Here is a 21,477-nt window from a genome sequence, read left to right on the forward strand (position 1 = left end):
GGCTACCCCACCGCCCCTGTTAACAGACAACCGATGAAGTCTTGAACGACTTGAATGAAAGGCTGCCCATGAGTCCCAGACAATGTTCCCATTTTAGAATATTGTGAGTTATGTCTGTAAGCACTCTCACGGTATTCTGTTACGGTGCTGTACACTACCATGATGCACTATTATGGTACACCTTCATTATACACTACCATGATGCACTGTTATGGTACACCATCATTATACACTACCATGATGCACTATTATTGTACACCATCATTATACACTACCATGATGCACTATTATGGTACACCATCATTATACACTACCATGATGCACTATTATTGTACACCATCATTATACACTACCATGATGCACTATTATGGTACACCATCATTATACACTACCATGATGCACTATTATGGTACACCATCATTATACACTACCATGATGCACTATTGTGGTACACCATCATTATACACTACCATGATGCACTATTATGGTACACCATCATACACCATATACACTACCATGATGCACTATTATGGTACACCATCATTATACACTACCATGATGCACTATTATGGTACACCATCATTATACACTACCATGATGCACTATTATGGTACACCATCATTATACACTACCATGATGCACTATTGTGGTGTATACACCATCATTATACACTACCATGATGCACTATTATGGTACACCATCATTATACACTACCATGATGCACTATTATTGGTACACCATCATTATACACTACCATGATGCACTATTGTGGTACACCATCATTATACACTACCATGATGCACTATTATGGTACACCATCATTATACACTACCATGATGCACTATTATTGTACACCATCATTATACACTACCATGATGCACTATTGTGGTACACCATCATTATACACTATCACAGATGCCTCATGCGCGCATTACCTCTGATATATGCGACAGAACCAAACATGGTGGTGCCAGTCTCCGTGCAGTGATGTGACCTTGGCGAGTCTGTGTAGGAATCGCCTGAACTCCCAACATTGCGCGTCTTGGTTACTCCCTTCACGTTCTTGGAGCTGCGACGTCGTGCGAGGTTCTTGAAGCTGGACTGTGGACGTAATGAGAGTTGGTGTTTCAGCGATATTCCAGTGTAGAAAAAAATCTATCAGGATGGGGACACAAATAAGAGTATGGAACCGAACACAGACTCTATGCGCGAGGAGAGAACGGCCAGCAACTAGGCTGACCCACCAGGTTGTACAATGATACTCTCTACTGGGTGCGAGTGGGCTACTTACTATGTCCGACACATATGGTATAATAAGGGCTGGAAGATTTATTGAGATGACGGATAAAACTATTAAGGGTAAATAGATCAGACGAGGCGTGGTGAAAAGGGGTTTAATGTCGCGTTCTAGCTTACGTCACTAGCTTACGCGACATGCCAGTGTGTGTCTACAGGTGCTTGTGTGCATGTGTCTGTGTGAGAAACAATATGTGTGGGTGGTTGAGATGGGTGGTAGGGTAGGCGGTACTCTTACAATATGTGTGGGTGGTTGAGATGGGTAGTAGGGTAGGCGGTACTCTTACAATATGTGTGGGTGTTTGAGATGGGTAGTAGGGTAGGCGGTACTCTTACAATATGTGTGGGTGTTTGAGATGGGTGGTAGGGTAGTAGCGGTACTCTTTACAATATGTGGGTGGTTGAGATGGATGGTAGGGTAGGCGGTACTCTTACAATATGTGTGGGATGGTTGAGATGGGTGGTAGGGTAGGCGGTACTCTTACAATATGTGTGGGTGGTTTGAGATGGGTAGTAGGGTAGGCGGTACTCTTACAATATGTGTGGGTGGTTGAGATGGGTAGTAGGGTAGGCGGTACTCTTACAATATGTGTGGGTGGTTGAGATGGGTGGTAGGGTAGGCGGTACTCTTACAATATGTGTGGGTGGTTGAGATGGGTAGTAGGGTAGGCGGTACTCTTACAATATGTGTGGGTGGTTGAGATGGGTAGTAGGGTAGGCGGTACTCTTACAATATGTGTGGGTGGTTGAGATGGGTAGTAGGGTAGGCGGTACTCTTACAATATGTGTGGGTGGTTGAGATGGGTGGTAGGGTAGGCGGTACTCTTACAATATGTGTGGGTGGTTGAGATGGGTGGTAGGGTAGGCGGTACTCTTACAATATGTGTGGATGGTTGAGATGGGTGGTAGGGTAGGCGGTACTCTTACAATATGTGTGGATGGTTGAGATGGGTGGTAGGGTAGGCGGTACTCTTACAATATGTGTGGATGGTTGAGATGGGTGGTAGGGTAGGCGGTACTCTTACAATATGTGTGGATGGTTGAGATGGGTGGTAGGGTAGGCGGTACTCTTACAATATGTGTGGATGGTTGAGATGGGTGGTAGGGTAGGCGGTACTCTTACAATATGTGTGGATGGTTGAGATGGGTGGTAGGGTAGGCGGTACTCTTACAATATGTGTGGATGGTTGAGATGGGTGGTAGGGTAGGCGGTACTCTTACAATATGTGTGAATGGTTGAGATGGGTGGTAGGGTAGGCGGTACTCTTACAATATGTGTGGGTGGTTGAGATGGGTGGTAGGGTAGGCGGTACTCTTACAATATGTGTGGGTGGTTGAGATGGGTGATAGGGTAGGCGGTACTCTTACAATATGTGTGGGTGGTTGAGATGGGTGATAGGGTAGGCGGTACTCTTACAATGTGACCCACATAAACGGCATGTGTACTAATAACTGGAGTTACCTACCCTGACGCTGCCACAGAGAATGGCCGTCACGAAGTCGATCTCCTCAAACTTCACTTGCCACAACATACTCTCCAGCTGTCGGCGACGTCGGTAACGTCTGAAACGGCATGACAAAATTTGTCACAAATATATCTATAAATACACACACGCATGTGGGACCCCGGGTATTGTTCAACCGGGAAGGATATTTCTTGACCGGAGTACAGTAGGAGATGTCGCAATGCTCACCTGAGTGACACCTGCACGGCGATGGCGATGATGAGGACGACTGACGACCCTGCCGCCGCCCCCGTGATGGTGTCAGCGTAGCCGGGGTCGTGGGGGTCGGGCTCTGTGTAAATCATACTGATGTGTTGTAATAGCGCGTGAAGGAAATCACAAATTTTGTCGTCATTGTCCGTTCGTAACTGGCTAATACCAATATGTACCATGTTGCCGCTTTATTGCATATGGGCAGAGAAATCTGTAGGTGTATTTGCTGAAGGTTAAACGGGAATAACGCATTTGGCTACCAACATCATCAACAATCCATACTCCAAACTGGTCTGAGTGAGTGAGTGAGTGAGTGAGTCCTTAATAGGGAGGTACCAATACAAGCCATACCTACGAATGATTGTAGAAACAAACCAATTAAATAACTACACAACCCTTCTTGTAGACCAACGCTAAATTGTTAGATAAGATGCTGTTTTACCTATCTTGCACTTCTCTCCCTCAAAGCCACACTTGGGTATGTCTGGTGGCGCGTTCTCCTGGCCAACCTTCCCGTCGGGCCATCGGGCACTGATCTTCTTCTCCATTTGCTGCAAGACGAGGGAGGGCGTCATTTGTGAAACTGTTAAATGCAAAGACAATTCACAGGGCATTTAGTAGAGTATGAAAGCTTTACAAACGTTTATACCACTTACCGAGTAGACCATTCCCCCCGGTGAGGGTGTTGTAGATCTTGGTGATGGTGGTGAAGTTGCCGTCTTCCTGCATGTCAAGCAGCCAGATGTTGACCAGTCGGTCACAGAAGGTGTCTAGAACCAAATTGGCCGTCACACCTGTCGACGAAAATGACATGTCACAGTAAGTATTGTCCACGCACCTGTGCACAGTGGACAGCTGTATCAACAAAGCACATATCTCAGAGTCCCTGATTCTCCGGAGCGTTTTTAGCGGTATTTCTTTACCTTATGATCTGGTTTCCAGGTGTTTAAAATCATCAGCACTTTGGGTTAAAGTTCGTATAAGAGGGCTGATAGTATGAGCAAAAGAATATCACATTTTCCAAGTTCTGTTTCCTATCAGTTTTTAAAATATATCCACGGAAACAAAGTAACAGACTCCTTGTAGTACTCGTGAAATTATGGCTTGTTATTCAAAACTGGCTTCCGCGGGCGATATCAAACGATACGTCCCAGGATAAATATTTCAGAATGATTTTCATTTGTTTATTCGTCGGTTACCTTTCCACTTCAAAAATATTAAACACTGATCTCGCTAGAGTTGACTCTGGTTAGTTCTACTTTATTCAATACTGCATATTGCTGTTCACAAACTGGAAGAATGGTCCTGGAAGATTGAATAATTTGTAACCTAAAATTCGACAAGTCTCGGAGGTGTGACGCAGCGATCGCTGCGATTATCTATGTATCTTTTGTTTGAGATGATATTTTCGGAAATGGCATTATCAGGTACAGAGGAAAAGGAATACCAAAAACTGGAAATATTTTTACCTATTCCCAACTTGTGGGGTCCTGTAAACTTAAACCAAGCTACAAACATGGACGTCTTACCAGTTGTCTGCACCCCCTGCGCCATGGAGAACATGTGGGTTCCGTTCGTCGGATTCTCCCCGGCTACCATGGACTTGTTGACCAGAATCGCCCACAGCAGGGTAGCGTCGTACAGAAACGGGGCATAGGCGTCTAGTTGCTTTAGAGATGAAGGATTTAGTTATATATGAAAAGTTTGGCGATAGGCTGCATCTAACATTTGAAGGTAGAAAACAACTGGGCTTCATATATTGTTTCCATACTGGAATCAAACCGTTAATTTTGCGAACCAAAATTTAAACCACTAAACAACCCACACACCCTTATCATTGGACCAGTGTGTCGCTAATTCAACATCCGCATTTCAATGAATCCGAATTTTAATATTCACATAAATAATAGCATTTATAATGGCTCTCTGAAACGTTCTATTAGAATCTCATAGGGTTTGGACGAATTCTGTTCGTGATATCCAAACGTCGACATGAACAAATACGTTGATTATGGCTGATGGAAAGACGGGGTTGTTCTGTCCGACTTCAGGTGAGTTAGGGTTGATTGTTACATGAAGATACTTACGTCTGACCCTCGAGGGATGTCCCAGAGTTCATCAGTCAGTGTATTCATCTTCTGCACATGGTTTTTGAACTTTTTGTACGTCTGTTGTTCTTGACCCACCAAAATAACCTGGAGGGAAGAGTGAGTGAGTAACGCCCCTTTGAACAATGTCACGTCGGCTTCATGCCGTGGATACTTAGAGATTTCTACGTGGGACAAATACATCGATAGCGCTGCTGACAAAACAAGGTTCAGAAACGGGATTCGACAGGATTTTCTCGTAACACGGCTATAACATATGCTATCTCAGAATCTTGTTTCTCAAAAGGTATTGTAATTACCAATTTGCAAATGTTTTCTAAACGTAGTTATACATAATCCGGGTCTGTCAGTCACTTACGTGGATCACGGACTCAAACGCAAACTTTGCTTCTTCATCAAAGGAATCGTTTCGTCGCCACACACGGTCTGATAAAACATCTGCCTCGAGCGTCTCGCCCGAATACACCTTAACAAAATGAAAATGTTGGTGTAATGATTTCTTTTCTCCTTGTACTGATTAATTGGAATGTATTTACAAGAGTTATATATTCACGAGAAAACTGAAAACGTTATGCTATATGAAGTGGGTGGAGAGAAAGAGTCTTCAACATTGTTGTTTTAAGCGCCTCGTGGTCGTCGTAGTGAATGAGAGACAGACTCACATCTCCGTTGATGCAGATGAAGGCGAACTCCCCCCGTCGTGAGCCCCAGTCGGTGAGCCACCAGGATGTACTTCCTCATCGTCAACCACGGCACGGCGAAGATGATGACTGGGAAGACAATGGGCCATGCATCAGTATACGTCCTACACCTACACTACTCACGTACACGAGAGTAAAGGAAGCTCTTCTCTGACCCTCACTGATTTGTCTTGTCCTCAGTGTTAAGCTGACAATAATAAAGCCAGTTTGGAGTTGACTTCAAGTGGTAATGTTCATTAGTTTGAGAACCACTTACTTCTGGCGTACTTCTTGACCTGAAGGAAGATTTCTTTGATCTCATCGTCGTCCATGGTCGGGGTCACAGAGTGCGTGGACGTGAAGAAGTTGGTGGTGTCCCCAGCCAGAGCTTCGTACACCGACTTGTAGGATTCGTCTTTATCGTGGATCATGGCGTAGCGCTTCCAGTTGAACACGCTCGAGACGTAGCGCATTGTTGTGGCTGCGCACAGAACGTTGGGTAAGCAAAGGAAACGGACATTCTGACTAGTGATTTTGTTCTTCGGGAAGAAGAAAGAACACTGTCTTTCACTGAGTCACATGCATACTGGGAAACGAAAGGATGAATGAATGACTAGCAGACAAAACAACAGAGAGACATACATGTGCGTGTGGAGAGCTGCGTATACTTACAGAACTGGTTCAGGGGTCCGAGAAGTCTGATGAGGGTAGAGTAGATGCTCCTGTCTCTGAGGTCGTGGTCGTTGGAGACCCAGCCGAAGACGGGGATGTTCCAGTGGGACGCCAGCTGAGCCACGGGACGCATGCCTGGGGGTACAGAGGGTGGTAAACGTAAACGCAGGAAAGACGTTATGGGCTGAGAAAGTGTATAATTCGTTGCTTTTACTCTACACAGTAAAACAAGGAAACATTGATAAACTAGGAAACTACTATGTCCATCCAATGTAGCTTGTAGCATTAGATGCAATATTTGACATCACTTTTAGTGTTATGTTCTATCAAATGTAAATTTGAATATTCAAATTGTATGTTTTCAGTCGTCCTAAATGCCTTGACAATTTTTTTATTTCGAGTTGACTGAATGTACTCCCGCTCGGTGGTAATGGTAATTCCAATATACCACATGACTGTATGCTCTCACATACCATAGGCCATATAACGCCGGCGAGTAACACGATCGCAAAGATATAGACAAGAGACTGTTCAAACTCTTTTTTAATAAACTCTTCACATTGTTCCATTCTTATCTTTATGAAAGTGCAATAATGAAAGAAGTAATCAGAAATCAGAAAGAAAGTTCTGCAATGTCATCATTCTGAATGTTTATCATGGGGATCGTCTTGCTACAGTTAACAGATCCGGGTTAGAATGGATCTTCAGTAAGCCATGCTTGTCGTAAGAGGTGACTAAAGGGATCGGGTGATCAGGTTCGCTGACTTGGTTGACACGTGTCATCGTATCCCAAATGCGTAGATCGATGCTCATGATGTTGATCACTGGATTTTCTGGTCCAGGCTCGATTATTTACAGACTGCCGCCATGTAGCTGGAATATGACTGTGTGCGACGTAAAATTAGCCTCACTCACTGCAGTTTACATAAATACAGACCCGTTAAACATGGCTATCTCACTATAGCGCGTCCTACCTGCGGAACACGGGGGTCCAAGGAAGAGATGTGGGTCAAACGTGCTCTTGGCGTCGACGGCGGAGGTGAGAGCGGCCTTGGAGTTGCAGTCACTGTCATACCATTTCACCCTGGACACACGGAAATAGATGTTTGGTCATTAAATAGAAACATTAACCAAACAGAATCGGATGTTTTAATACTGCGAGATACATCTAAGCGAGCTCACATAACTGTTATTTTGCAGGCGACATCATGTCAAAATGTCCAGTTTCAGCGAAACCGTTTCCAAATTGACTTTTCAGCTGAGTAGGTTTTCCCTGACACGCTCAATGAATAGAGTCTAATGAACATCAGGAAAGTCCTTGTTTCTTCGCCCGGACAATCACTAACTCGCATGACAACCCTGGACTTTACGTGGGCCTGAGTATGGTAGACAGATAAATTTTGCATTGAACCCTCCCAACCCAGTCCGCCCATGTTTAACGTATAGAACCCTACAAGAGTGTGCAATTATTGTACAAGTGTATACAGTATGTCGTAACGTCTTCATCTGTTTTCAGAGCGCTTCAACTTGATGTGTTAAACGCGCACCTGCACCGCCATACGTACTAACGTTGTGTCTTACGTACAAACTTACAACTTACTTTATAGACTTCCTGCTTGCCATTCTTCCTTCCTTCTTACATCAGTTTACACTTATTACTTTTCTTGCCATACTGACTCACAAAATGATTGGCCCACTTACAAATTAAATTCTTGCCTTAATTACTTACTTACTTCCTGAAGTTTCTACAAACTACTTACTATACTAATTAAAATTTTCCTAATCGTATTGACTTACTCTGTGGTTATCCCCCCAACCTGAATGGTTTAAATATTTGATGTCTTTACTGACGCACAGCCTTATGGGCAAGGGGAATCCAGTCGTCTTTTAGACGAGCCAATGATCATTGATTAGGAGTGAATTTGATTGTGAGTTTCTAGGTGTCTCCTCACAGACTCGTGTTCATGTGTTTCCAGTAGACATCTCAGATCTGTGCCACTTTCAACTTTTCTCCAACATGAGTCTCACGGCCGTTCTATAGCTGGAATGCCAAACTCTCATTTTGTGCGTATGTGTGTGTGTGCGTGCGCGTGTGTGTGTGTGAATTTCGTTTTGAATTTACCAACGACTTTTTGTTTACTCGCTCGCGACTTCATTCTATTCGTATAACTGTGGAATATTTAGCGCTTGAGCAAATAGATCACAACAAAATTACGAATTTGAAAATTATAACTTAAGTTAAATTATATTCTTGAAAACAAAGGCATTGGATGTTTTCATTTTGAAAGATTTCATGGAATTCTATTTTTTTATTTCATTTTTACAAAATATGGCCATTGTATGACTGCTAATGTGACATAAACTTCATGTTGCCTACCAGAGAGATGACAGATATCACATTCGCAGCGGAATAGTGTGGACTGGATACGACAGTTGTTGTCAGAAGTTTCAACAGGTTAAATATGAGCATCAGTTGGGCGTCGCTGACATTTAGATTGTTTTATTGGAAAACATACAGTGGGATGTGAAGTTATTGCCAACACTACCGCCACGCCCTCTGTAATCCGCATATTGTTTTCCGTCCAGGTCTTTGTTATTTCCTGTATGAACCGCGCTGAACCTGCAATGTACATTGGATGGCCAACATGTCTTCTGTGAACGACCCGAGGAGATTGACAATCTGCTTGTTATCACGATGGGTGATGTTCAGCAAGCGCGACAACGAGGCTGTTGGTGATATTTCAAAAACTGTCTGAATCTTGCTCAAACGTTTTGGATCAGGGTTAAAACATTAAAGGCCTTAGTAAAGATTTTGAAATCGTTTATGGCAGACAGATATAGCGATTCGTAAACAGATGTATCCCTTACATTTCCTAATGGATCTTAGTGATCTTAGTGTCATCCAGCTGGGGGTGGGGTGGGGTTCAATGACTATCTCTAACTAACAGCGCAGACCATTCACCGGGTCACCATACAGCTCATCTCTTGTTTCCAGTTGTTATGAGTGTGTACTTCCAAAACATATCGAAAACATATAGTAGAATATCGCGACTCAAAGGCATCTCAAAAAGCTGTTTCATGTCACGGAGCAGCTTGGTCCTTTACATCTGCCATAAAGAAGAAACTGAACGCCTTAAAGGGATAATTCGCACAAACGAAACAATTCTGAGAAGCCCTGAACTCCCCTCTGTGTCCTGCTTGTCACACATACGCCATAAGTGTCAGCTGTACGTGTCACATTCAAGGCTGGCCCGACACCCCATTGCTGGTGGGTAAGTAAACCAAAACATACACATAAATGTTTTCAAAAAGAAATATTCATATCTATCTAAACCAAACACGACATGCTTAGTCTCAGAACCCGAGTAATCTACGTCTGTCAGTGCATCTGGCATCATAGTTAATACAACATAGGGGACCATTCCAGAAAAACAAATGCCCTTCATCGCAGACACCTGTAGGACACCTGTAGGACCGTCGTGGTAGTCAGGGTTCAGATTGGCGTAAATCAACCTGTATTTGTTGTACAATACCTGTAAGATCAGGTTGTACGTGGCACGGTTGACAGCGTATCATCTCCTCCGAAAGCGAGGGACGCTGCTCACGTCTCTCACACTAGTTATCAAGTTACCCCTAATATTTCCGGAACGAATGAACTTTAGGAGACGCAATGCATGCACAATGCCATTTAGGAAGATGTAACATGTTATATTTGGGATTACACTTTCTCCGTAAAGTACAGATTCTAGTTCTTTTGTTGGGTTGAGTCCCATCAAGAGATTCGAACTCACATCTTCAGAGTCAGGCACAAAATCGCCAGCATACAAAGTGAGACGCCTAATCGATTTAGCTACTTTTCGCGTGTCACAGCCCCAAGACCAACAACCACAAAGCTAATATATCAACTTCCATGCCTTCACAAGCATCACTGTTCATGTTCCCTTCAATACACAGAGGGGCGTTGCCCTTAACACAGATATGCCACCCCTCACGTTAAATTTCGGACTGTACTTTGGGCGCTGATACAAAGGTTTTTCAGTTTGTTTGGTCCAAAATTTCAGTGTACTAGGAAAAAGCCACACAGAACTTTCATCTGAGAAAATCACATTGTCACAGTTAAAATTTCTATGCTGTAAGCACCAGTTCAACCTTTGCTCCTTTTGTTCAGGTTTCATGATCGGTGATGGAATTCCTCGACTTTTCTGCCAACCCATTGCATGCAGCTCAGTTCTAATTGTCTCCTTACAGACAGCCACAGTTCCTCTATCAATCATATCCAGCCTTAAGTTTTCTAAACTCCTTCGTTTGTTTTTAGAAACAAGAATACCAAACCGCCCCCTTCACCGACAGTCAATTTTCTGGGCCTACCTGCGCCTCCCTGGTTCTCAATGCCATATCCATTCGTAATATTTTTCAAAACACGATAAACAGTGGACAAAGGGATGCCTAGCTGTTCTACTTGAAATCACTTTACCTGATCTGATGTCCTTGTTATATTACAAAGGGGATAACTCTTCACAAACTAATGAAAAAGGATTAATGGAGTTATCTCTCTTGAATGAAACCAAGCACTTGATAGCTGGTCAATGTTGTTTATACTAGAAATCCAATTAAACATATTCCTAAAATTCTCAATAATTTCTGGTCATACTGTACTTGTACATTGTCCCCCAAACTCCCTTTACTTTAAGTACGGACGTACAGGCAGACAAACATACAGATAGACATACTCGCATATACATACATACATGCACGCACGCACGCACGCACGCACGCACGCACGCACACACGCACATACATACATACATACATACATACATACATACATACATACATACATACACACATACATACATACACACATACATACATACATGCATGCATACATACATACACTGGACTGACTAAGTATGGTTTTACACCGTTTTTAGCAATATTCCAGCAATATCAGGGCGGGGATACATAGAAATGGGCTTCACAAGTTGTACACATGTGGGGAATCGAACCTACATACCTTTGGCATGACGAGCGAACGCTTACATACACATGCATACATACATACATACATACATACATACATACATACATACATACATACATACATACATACATACATACATACATACATACATACATACATACATACATACATACATACATACATACATACATACATACACATACATACATACATACATACATACATACATACATACATACATACATACATACATACATACATACATACATACATACATATACATACATGACATACATACATCACATACATACATACATACATACATACATACATACATACATACATACATACATACATACATACATACATACATACATACATACATACATACATACATACATACATACATACATACATACATACATACATACACACATACATACATACATACATACATACATACATACATACATACATACATACATACATACATTTATTTTACTGATCAATCTGAGGATACCGGCAATAGCGGGTTTAAAGCAAATTAGAACGTTGACATGTATAGGCGAAAGCTTTAAATCCTTCCTCATTCATCAAGTATTCGCATTGATGGTTAGGGTTGAAGGAACCTTGCACCCTGGCGCTTCACCTTGTCGCCCTCGAGCTGGTCGCTATGACAATGATATATTGCTAAAGACAACATTAAAATGAAACAAGGAGTTTCACTTGTACGAATTTCTTCACTTTTCTTTTCCATTCCACAGCGGATTTTGAAGAACCATTATGGGGCGCTCGTCATCACCTGCCATGTTGGAGCAGTGTGCAGGCCGGAAAGATTCTGATAACACAGGCCATGCCTCGTGGTGGGGTTCACGTAAAAGGGGCACATTATAAATGCAGTGTCACTTATCAATATGCTGGAATTAACATGTTTATGATATAATATTGGCGCCGATAAATCACTTTCTTGGGGAAGGTTTCATCGGGCTGTTTACTCGGCTTTAGATAGTACGTCTTTGTAGAAACTGTCGGCGGTTAGAATTCAAAGGCTTTTCGAATACTAATAATTATATATGATATACGATATAAGCTACTGCATTTAAGCGTCATCGATATGACGATATATATATGTATATACTGAAGTGACATGGGCTAGTGAAGTAGTAGAATAGGGGGTATATATATAGTATATATATATATATATGATATATATGTATGCAAATGCTGACCCTTCATCCCGATCACGTCCAGGCATTGAGAACAGGTTGGTAACTGAAAGAGGCAGTGGTAGGAAGCTGAAGAAGAAGTGCGAGTGGGGACACAGGTAGGAGGCTGGGGGTGGGGAACGAGTGGGGACTGGAGTAGGAGGCTGGGGGTGGGGCGAATTAAGGGGACACAGGTAGGAGGCTGGGGGTGGGGCGAAATTGGGGACACAGATAGGGAGAGGCCCTGGCTTCATCTGCTTGGTTACTTTCAGACGCAACTGGACACTCAGCGTATGGTCTAAATTATATTATTTTGAAACTAAAAGATTGGGCCAGCAAAGCAATACGTGAACTTACCAATACCGAGGACAATGGCAATGGACAATGTGCAAGCACGACAGATAAATTCTCTGCAAATCACTTCTTTTGCCCTGTGGCTTTTGGCCAGCCTGTGAGAACAACTCCATGGAGAATCCGACGTGGTAGGCTGGAGCTATACTCTCTGAAGTGGTGGCGTGTGGTATAAAATAGCCAGCACAGACGGGGACAAGGGTTACATAATAAATCGCATGCAACATGTACATGATTCTCCATTTTCTCTCTTATCCCCTCATGTACAATAATCCGGCTGGAGTATTGACGTCCATCTTGGCGTACCTCTGTTACGTCACATCACCGAAATAGCAGTCATGTGCCCAGTCCAGCCCCACATCAAACAGTTCATCGGGGATGAACGCTTCAGACCGACGGACTCCGGCGTGATGAGTAGTCCACTGTAGGCGAGGTATACGCCCCTCCCCACGTCAAAGGGCTCTTAGAACTGGTTGCGGGAATGATAATATTTGCCTCCTGTAGACATACATACATACATACATACATACATACATACATACATACATACATACATACATACATTACATACACACATGCATACATACATACATACATACATACATACACATACACATACACATACATACATACATACATACATACATACATACATACATACATACATACATACATACATGCATACATACATACATACGGGATCATGCATACATGCATACATACACATACATACATACATACATACATGCACATGCATACATACATACATACATACATACATACATACATACACACATACATACATACATACATACATACATACATACATACATACATACATACATACATACATACATACATACATACATACATACATACATACATACATACATACATACATACATACACACATACATACATATACATACATACATTACATACATTCATTTTTTCCCCTAAACGATTACCTAGATGTTGAATGTTGTTCTGTTTGTGGTATTATTTATTTTGTTCAATCTGAGGATACCGGCAATACGGGTTTAACGCAAGTAGAACGTTGACATGTATAGCCGAAAACACTAATCAACCCTAATTATCAAGTAATTACGTGATGGTTAGGTTGAAGGAAAGCGCACCTGGCACTTCACCTGTCGCCCTCGAGCTGACGCTATGACAATGATATATTGCTAAAGACAACATTAAAATGAAACAAGGAGTTTCACCAGTACGAATTTCTTCACTTTTCTTTTCCATTCCACAGCGGATTTTGAGCTCATTATGGGGCGCTCGTCATCACCTGCCATGTTGGCTCAGTGTGCAGGCCGGAAAGTTACAGTAACACAGGCCATGCCTCGTGGTGGGGTTCACGTAAAGGGGCACATTATAAATGCAGTGTCACTTAATATTCATGAATTAACATGTTTATGATGAAATTTATTTTTCAAATGCGTCACTTTCTTTCCAGGAAGGTTTCATCGGGCTGTTTACTAAAGCTTTAGACAATGCGTCTTTGTGGGAAACTATGTGGATTAGGAATTCAAGGCTTTTCGAATACTTATAATTATTTATGAGAGACGAAGACAAACTGCTGCATTTAGCGTCATCTACATGACGTGTAGAGATGTATACACTGAAGTGATATCGGCTAGTTAAGTAGAAGAATAGGGGGTCAATCTCCATAGCATATGAACGTATATATGATATAATGTGCAAATACTGACCCTTCATCGATCACGTCAAGGCATTAGGGAGGCAGGTTGGTAACTGAAAGAGAGGCAGTGGTAGGAAGCTGAAAGAAGTGCAGTGGGGACACAGGTAGGAGGCTGGGGGTGGGGCAGTGGGGACACAGGTAGGGAGGCTGGGGGTGGGGCAGTGGGGACACAGGTAGGAGGCTGGGAGGAGGTGGGGACTTGAGCAGTGGGGACACAGGTAGGAGAGGCCCTGGTTTCATCTGCTTGGTTACTTTCAGACGCAACCTGGACACTCAGCGTATGGTCTAAATTCATATTATTTCTAAAAGAAACAAAGATTGGGCAGCAAGCAATACGTGAACACCAATACCGAGGACAATGGCAATGGACAATATAAGCACGACAGATAAATTCTCTGCAAATCACTTCTTTTGCCCCTGTGGCTTCTGTGGCCTGTGAAACAACTCCATGGAGAATCCGACGTGGTAGGCTGGAGCTATGCAAGTGGGTAGCGTGTGGTATAAATAACCAGCACAGACGAGGACAAGGTTACATAAATCACATGCAACATGTACATGATTCTCCATTTCTCTCTTATCCCCTCATGTACAGCATCATCCGGCTGGAAGTATTGACCCAATCCATCTTGTGGCGTACCTCTGTTACGTCACATCACCAGAAATAGCAGTCATGTACCCAGTCAACCCCACATCAAACAGTTCACATCAGGAGATGAACGCTAGACCGACGGACTCCGGCGTGATGAGTAGTCCACTGTAGGCGAGGGTATACGCCCCTCACGTCAAGGGCCTCTCTTACAGAACTAGTTTGCGGGAATGATGTATTTGTCTCCTGTAGTAGTAGTCCCAAAGGATATGATGCGGGCGACGTTAATGTCATTGAAATGACGTAAGTAGTGTTTTTTTTATGTCGGCTGCAGCTCCTGTTTTGCGGCACCTGTCGGTTGATTGCAACTTATAGTGCCCAGACGCTGTAGGCGGTGATCTCAATATCAACCCCCGGTTTGCCATAATAAGAGTGGATACGTACCAATGTACGTTGGTAATAAGACGGACCGGGACGTCAGTTGCTTGGTCAAGACTGAACTGTTTCCACGCAGCTGAATAGTGGTCAGTGAAAATAGGAGAGTGCTTGGTTTCTCCACCCCCCATCCCCCAACACACACACACACACACACACACACACACACACACACACACACACACACACACACACACACACACACACACACACACACACACACACACACACACACACACACACACACACACAAACAAACAAACACACAAACACACAAACTGCATGTAGTGAGTGCGTTGCCAAGGCAACACCAGGAGGGTCACGGGTTTTACCTTGACATGCAGCACTGTGACCTTTAACCTGCCCTTCATCTACACCATCAATATAGGAAGATTAACGTAACTACAGTTAAAGTGACTAAGGTTTTACATATGGCAGCCATATGTTTTATGAAGGGAACCACGGCACAATATGTGGACACCACGTCTGATTGCAAGCAACATATGCATTGTTTAGATGCATATTCTACATTCATACATGCTATTTGTATAGCGCTGATATCCAGCTCAGCTCAGCTGCTCAAAGGCGCTTTGTTTTTCCCTCGATCACTGGATGTCAATCTCAACAGCACGTCGTATTAGCAATCTCAACTCCCTGGGGATCATACAACTCTTGCAGCCACTAGTTAGTGTGGCTTTCCCATCCTTATGAGGTACACACATAGTCACAGTACTTTGTCTAAGTTTACTGCACGTTGCTGTACCCGCAACTAGGTGTTTGCACGTATTCACGTGGTCACCATCTGGTCATATACCAACGGATTCGTGGGTTCCTTTAAATGCACAGGGTTGTGTACTGTACACTAGGGGTTGTGACAACACTGAAAGAGTCTACACACACAGCTGACTCCAAGGTTTTTACACCCGATCACAGGTGAGCTCGATCCCGTCACCTCAAACTCACTGGATCACTAGCCTGGCGCTTTAGACAGTTCGCCCACCACGCCCCCACCATGCCTTAAGATTAAGGCAGGGGCCAATATTCTGGTATTACTATCGAGCATTATCTGTAACGCCTATACAGGTGAGTCCTTAAAACACTCGCTTTGAATGTTTTATAGACAACGATTTTAACCAGTACAGTGGAATTCGCACCTGATTTCTCTTGGGCTGAACATTAAGTCCCGTCAAGACATGGTTTGGTGGCTGATTAGGGTATCGTAGGCCTTAAGATTAAGGCAGGAGACAAGAACTATAAAGAAGAAAGCGATAGCACGAGACGAGAAAGCGCATGGATTGCGAGACCAGAAGTATATTCACGAGACGGAAAGCCATAATCCGACTAAGGCAGGAGAAGGTATAAACTAAGATATGTGAGATCCGAGAAGGTTAACTAGATATGGGACGGGAAGAGTATGTAGGTCATTGTTGACATAACTGTCGTGGTTACTTCATGTTGGGAACGGTGGCTGTTAAAGACGACCCTACGCTCATGTCATCTCGTGTATTTTGTTTACAAGTCCACAGCTGAATATTCCACATTTCTGTCCATAACGAACAAAACATCCGCAACAGGTAACATTTCTTTCAGTCTTGTATGTTTCTTATTTGACATTTTTTTCCTGGTTGAAAATGAAATGCCTGAAGTACAGAAACGTGGATTTAACGTTTCACTCCCTTCACGATACAATGGTTGGCCGGACCCCGAGACAAAGGCGGCCGATCCCTGTTGTACATTTTTCTCTATGGAAATTTTTCGACACACGGAACAGTATTGTTCATGTACATGCAATGTAGTCACATCATTACACGACAGACACAAAATTAAGTAATATTCCCCTCGAGACAAAGAAAGAGCGCTGCACTGACTGGCAGATCCTTGTTTCAGGCTTAAATACAGACAATATGTAGCCATGGGCGTCAATTCAAAATGGCCGTGGGCGAAGGCGAGGGGCCGCCACACTGACATGAAGTCCTCTGGAATATATATAGACATGTAAACATCCTCCTCCTTCTGACCTTCCTGTTACCAGGACGATGTGTCTGTCACGTGGATGACACAGGTCAACAAACATATTACCCCTCGTCACCAAAGGGAAACCTTGTTTATCGGGACACCAGAACGAATCCTGTCCGGATTAAGAGGGAAAGAGTAATAGCAGTTATCAGACGTTCATAAAAGTAATTGCCCGAAAAGAGAATTTGCAGTTTTACCAGATGTGGACTATATTTTGGAATAATGGCAGAAGCGGTGAAAAATAATCTTTCTTTACATTGATCCGAACACACCTACCAGCCATGTTCTGTGGTGATATAGCTGTTCTTGCACATGGAATTAACGTTCAAATAGCGGAAACGTAGTTCTCTATCGTGCTCTCGAATTCATCTTACGAGCGAGCCAGTAAAATTTTGTAAAGTTTTGAAACATAATTATATTTTGCTTTTTACTTATTTTGCCGTTGTGTGACAGCACAGTTTCGGGGGATTTCTATGGATTAGCGTACTTTGATAGCGTAGTTTGATAGCTGATAGCGTCCAAGGTGATGAAGATGTAATACATTACCACTTAGGAAACGTACAAATACGGGTATGGTTTGGACAAGCCACTGACCATCAACTGGCCAATAGTTGGATTTGAATCAACAGTATTATTGTGTATGTTGGCCACTCAAGATCAATCGAACACCGAATACCGACACTGTTAATTTTTGCAACATGTTTCCTCAATTTAACAGTGAACTTTTCATTTTTTTCAGAATTATACAAAGATACACTTCGATTGAAGACGTAATAAACGATTCTTTTCTGTCCACGCTTAATGTAGAAATTGGCAAATGATTAGTTCCGCAGATCAATTTAATTCATTGCTAGTGACACGGAATCCTTTAAATATACATGGCTCAGTAACAGTACGCCGTAGTAAAGTATCAGTTAATTCATGATGTGAAAAGACTTAGTTATTGTCATAACTTAACGTTTCATTGAACTTGTTTCAGGTAATAATATTCAAGTTTCATGTTATGATATTTAACCATAATGTTTTAAGAAGAAGATTATATTTGATTATGCTGTCATATTTGATTCTGTTTGGTTGATACTGCAGGCTTGCTGCATCAGTTGATACTGCAGGCTTGCTGCATCAGTTGACACTGCAGGCTTGCTGCACCAGTGATTGTGAGGACAGAATATACACTAAACAATAGGAAGATTCGTCACGCCATGATTACAAAAACTTATGTGCAGGTAACTCATTAATCACGAGCCAGATGACACGCTAATGTGTGAACAAGAACAATAGATTTGCCGTCATATTAGAAAACAGCTTGAGTGCCTTGTACATGCGATTCTTGGGGCAATAAAAATTCCAAATTAAGAGGCATATGAAATATGGGTTTGTACAATGTGCAATTAATCGTTCAAACTTCAACATTAGGTTGTCAAACAAAGCTTTCAACTGTCTTGGTCCCAGAGACGGTTTATTCTTGGGGGAAAATGGCTGAAGGGTGTATGTGTGTGTGCGAGACATGTGAGATGCAGTGTTGAACAGTGGTGTTTCCACCCCAGGGGCACTTGAATGAATTAAGACATGAACAGTAATCTTTACTCTGAAGAACAAGTGATTTATTGTTTGTTTGTTAGTTCACATACTGTTTACGTGTTTCTCTGTTGTTTAGGATTTAGAAGAAAAATATCAACACCGAGTTAAAAGAATAAGGCAAAATGTACAACCCTGTCGTTGTTCCAATTTTTCAGGTCATGAAAGCTCTCTCCACGTACTTTATGATGGGATGCTGTACATGGTTCCACATGCATGGTAATAATAGATACAGGAATTCTGTTTGGGAAGTAATAAAACCATAACCTGCTACATCGTCCTCACCAAATACGAAACGTTCATTCCAAAACACAGTTATCCCACACATACGGATTGAATAATATAGAACAATTCACTTGTATACGCCTAATTTCCAGGCTAGGCCTGCTCAACGGATATAGCCATTGTATGTGTTGTACCGATAGCAAGCGCTAGGAGAATACCTACCTACACGTGCTTTAACTAGAACATACGTATGAAATTGCCTATGACACACATATATGAGATCGTCATTACGTTTCTATACAGTGATAGTCATGGTACAGTCATCGCCGGTGTCGCTGTATTGTGTGGGAGCCGGTTACATAATCGGTCAGCGTAAGACACTGTAGGTGTCTTCTCCATGATGAATCGACGTTTATGTGGAGGGTATGGCATGGGAGAATAAACTTAGTCATGGGTATTTTAGATACAGATTGTTGTGGTTTGTGTGAACGTCTTTGTGACTGTTTCCTACATAACTTTCTTCAGCGGGACGTAAGAAAATATGTGGGAATTATTTAACATGTTTTTCATTTCAAACACCGTGGATATGTTTTCTTTGAATGTTAATGACACATCTGTTAGGATTTATATTTTGTTTGTTTATATCATCCGACATCATAAAATTTACCTTAAACGAAGAAGCTTCTTTAAATAAATAGGCAAATTCAAGATATTATGACGAAAAAGAAATAATCTATTGGTCAAATAATCTATCCGCAACAAATATGTACCCTAATAAAACACATATTTGCACTTGAAATAAAATGTTGTAGTATTTTCAAAGTTATCATTTGATTAGTAATTTGTTGTTTTGTATTTTACGGAAAAACATCATATAACATACATGCCAAATAGCGTTTCTACTGTCTTCTTAAACTTTTATTTACATTGTTCTCCTGAATAAACGAATAAAGAAATGGGATTTTAAATTAATGATTTTCCTACAATGAGATCATACAGTAAACAAATAATTCATATACCGTGTTGGCAAAAAAAATGAAAACAGGATATGCAATTTGGTTTAACCTGAGAGTATTTCTTAACGAGAAAATGAAACGAGCAAAAATATTGACAAAGTGATGCTACCATGGGTTGACTGTTGGGTATTACGTAGATGGAAACCAAATCGTCCAACTTACCGTATAGGATGTCCTCTAAGATATTTTCGCCCAATGGAATACAAAGCCAACTTTAAAGCATTTACAGTTGTGGCAGCACTGAACTTGTTGTACTCCCTCTTTGGTGCCATCCAGGCAATTCTGAACTCTCGCTTGTCCCCCTGGACGCTGGGGGTGTGTAGCAGGAGGATGGGGAGAAGGAGGAACACTCCCCAGGTGTACATTGTCCCTGGTCTACCAGCCCGAGCCTGGCTGTACACCGTTCATCTGGCAGGTAACACACAACAGAAGCTGCTTCTAGCGCAATGATGACAAGTCGTCTGCTTGTTCTCATACATCACTCATGGCGGGAAGGGTGACAAACCGGCTAATTCAAGACTGTTACAGCCTGATGACCCGGGGGATGACACCAGACGGAGTGACCACTATATGAATGGTTAGGGAATTTCGGACAGTGGTCCAAAAGTGTCACTACCGTTTCCGTTTCTGCATCTACCTGATGACGTCATGTCGAGTGGACCAATCAGACAAAGGAATGGAGGCGCACTTAGGCGTACAACCATGACACTTTCATTGCCTGGAGAGATGAGAATGACAGTTGGGAATATTTGGTGTGTTCATGTTTGGAATACACCCAGGCATTCTGGATTATTATTAAGTAAAACGGCAGTCGTCAACGTCTAGAAAATTTACAGATATCACTCAAGGATTGATATTGTACAACTGGCCCCAGGACGATCTTCTTGCGCAAGCAAAAT

The 21,477-nt window shown here is 42.3% G+C and overlaps 1 protein-coding gene across 1 annotated transcript in view; it reads right to left on the reverse strand.

The window, feature by feature from the left end:
- LOC124267700 (atrial natriuretic peptide receptor 2-like) overlaps window positions 1–21,189 on the reverse strand; it is a 30,692-nt gene extending 9,503 nt beyond the window's left edge. Inside the window, 14 exon segments of the mRNA XM_046702683.1 lie at window positions 936–1,101; window positions 2,763–2,859; window positions 2,991–3,093; window positions 3,457–3,597; window positions 3,671–3,808; window positions 4,544–4,682; window positions 5,102–5,209; window positions 5,481–5,588; window positions 5,785–5,817; window positions 5,819–5,892; window positions 6,080–6,283; window positions 6,475–6,609; window positions 7,449–7,558; window positions 20,741–21,189. Of these exon segments, the coding sequence (XP_046558639.1) occupies window positions 936–1,101; window positions 2,763–2,859; window positions 2,991–3,093; window positions 3,457–3,597; window positions 3,671–3,808; window positions 4,544–4,682; window positions 5,102–5,209; window positions 5,481–5,588; window positions 5,785–5,817; window positions 5,819–5,892; window positions 6,080–6,283; window positions 6,475–6,609; window positions 7,449–7,558; window positions 20,741–20,943 (1,759 nt within the window). The 5' untranslated portion in view covers window positions 20,944–21,189.
- Between the last annotated feature and the right edge of the window lie 288 nt (window positions 21,190–21,477).

The sequence above is a fragment of the Haliotis rubra genome, unplaced genomic scaffold, assembly GCF_003918875.1.
Source record: "Haliotis rubra isolate DU_JTF1 unplaced genomic scaffold, ASM391887v1 Scf133, whole genome shotgun sequence".
In the NCBI taxonomy this organism is placed as follows: domain Eukaryota; kingdom Metazoa; phylum Mollusca; class Gastropoda; order Lepetellida; family Haliotidae; genus Haliotis; species Haliotis rubra.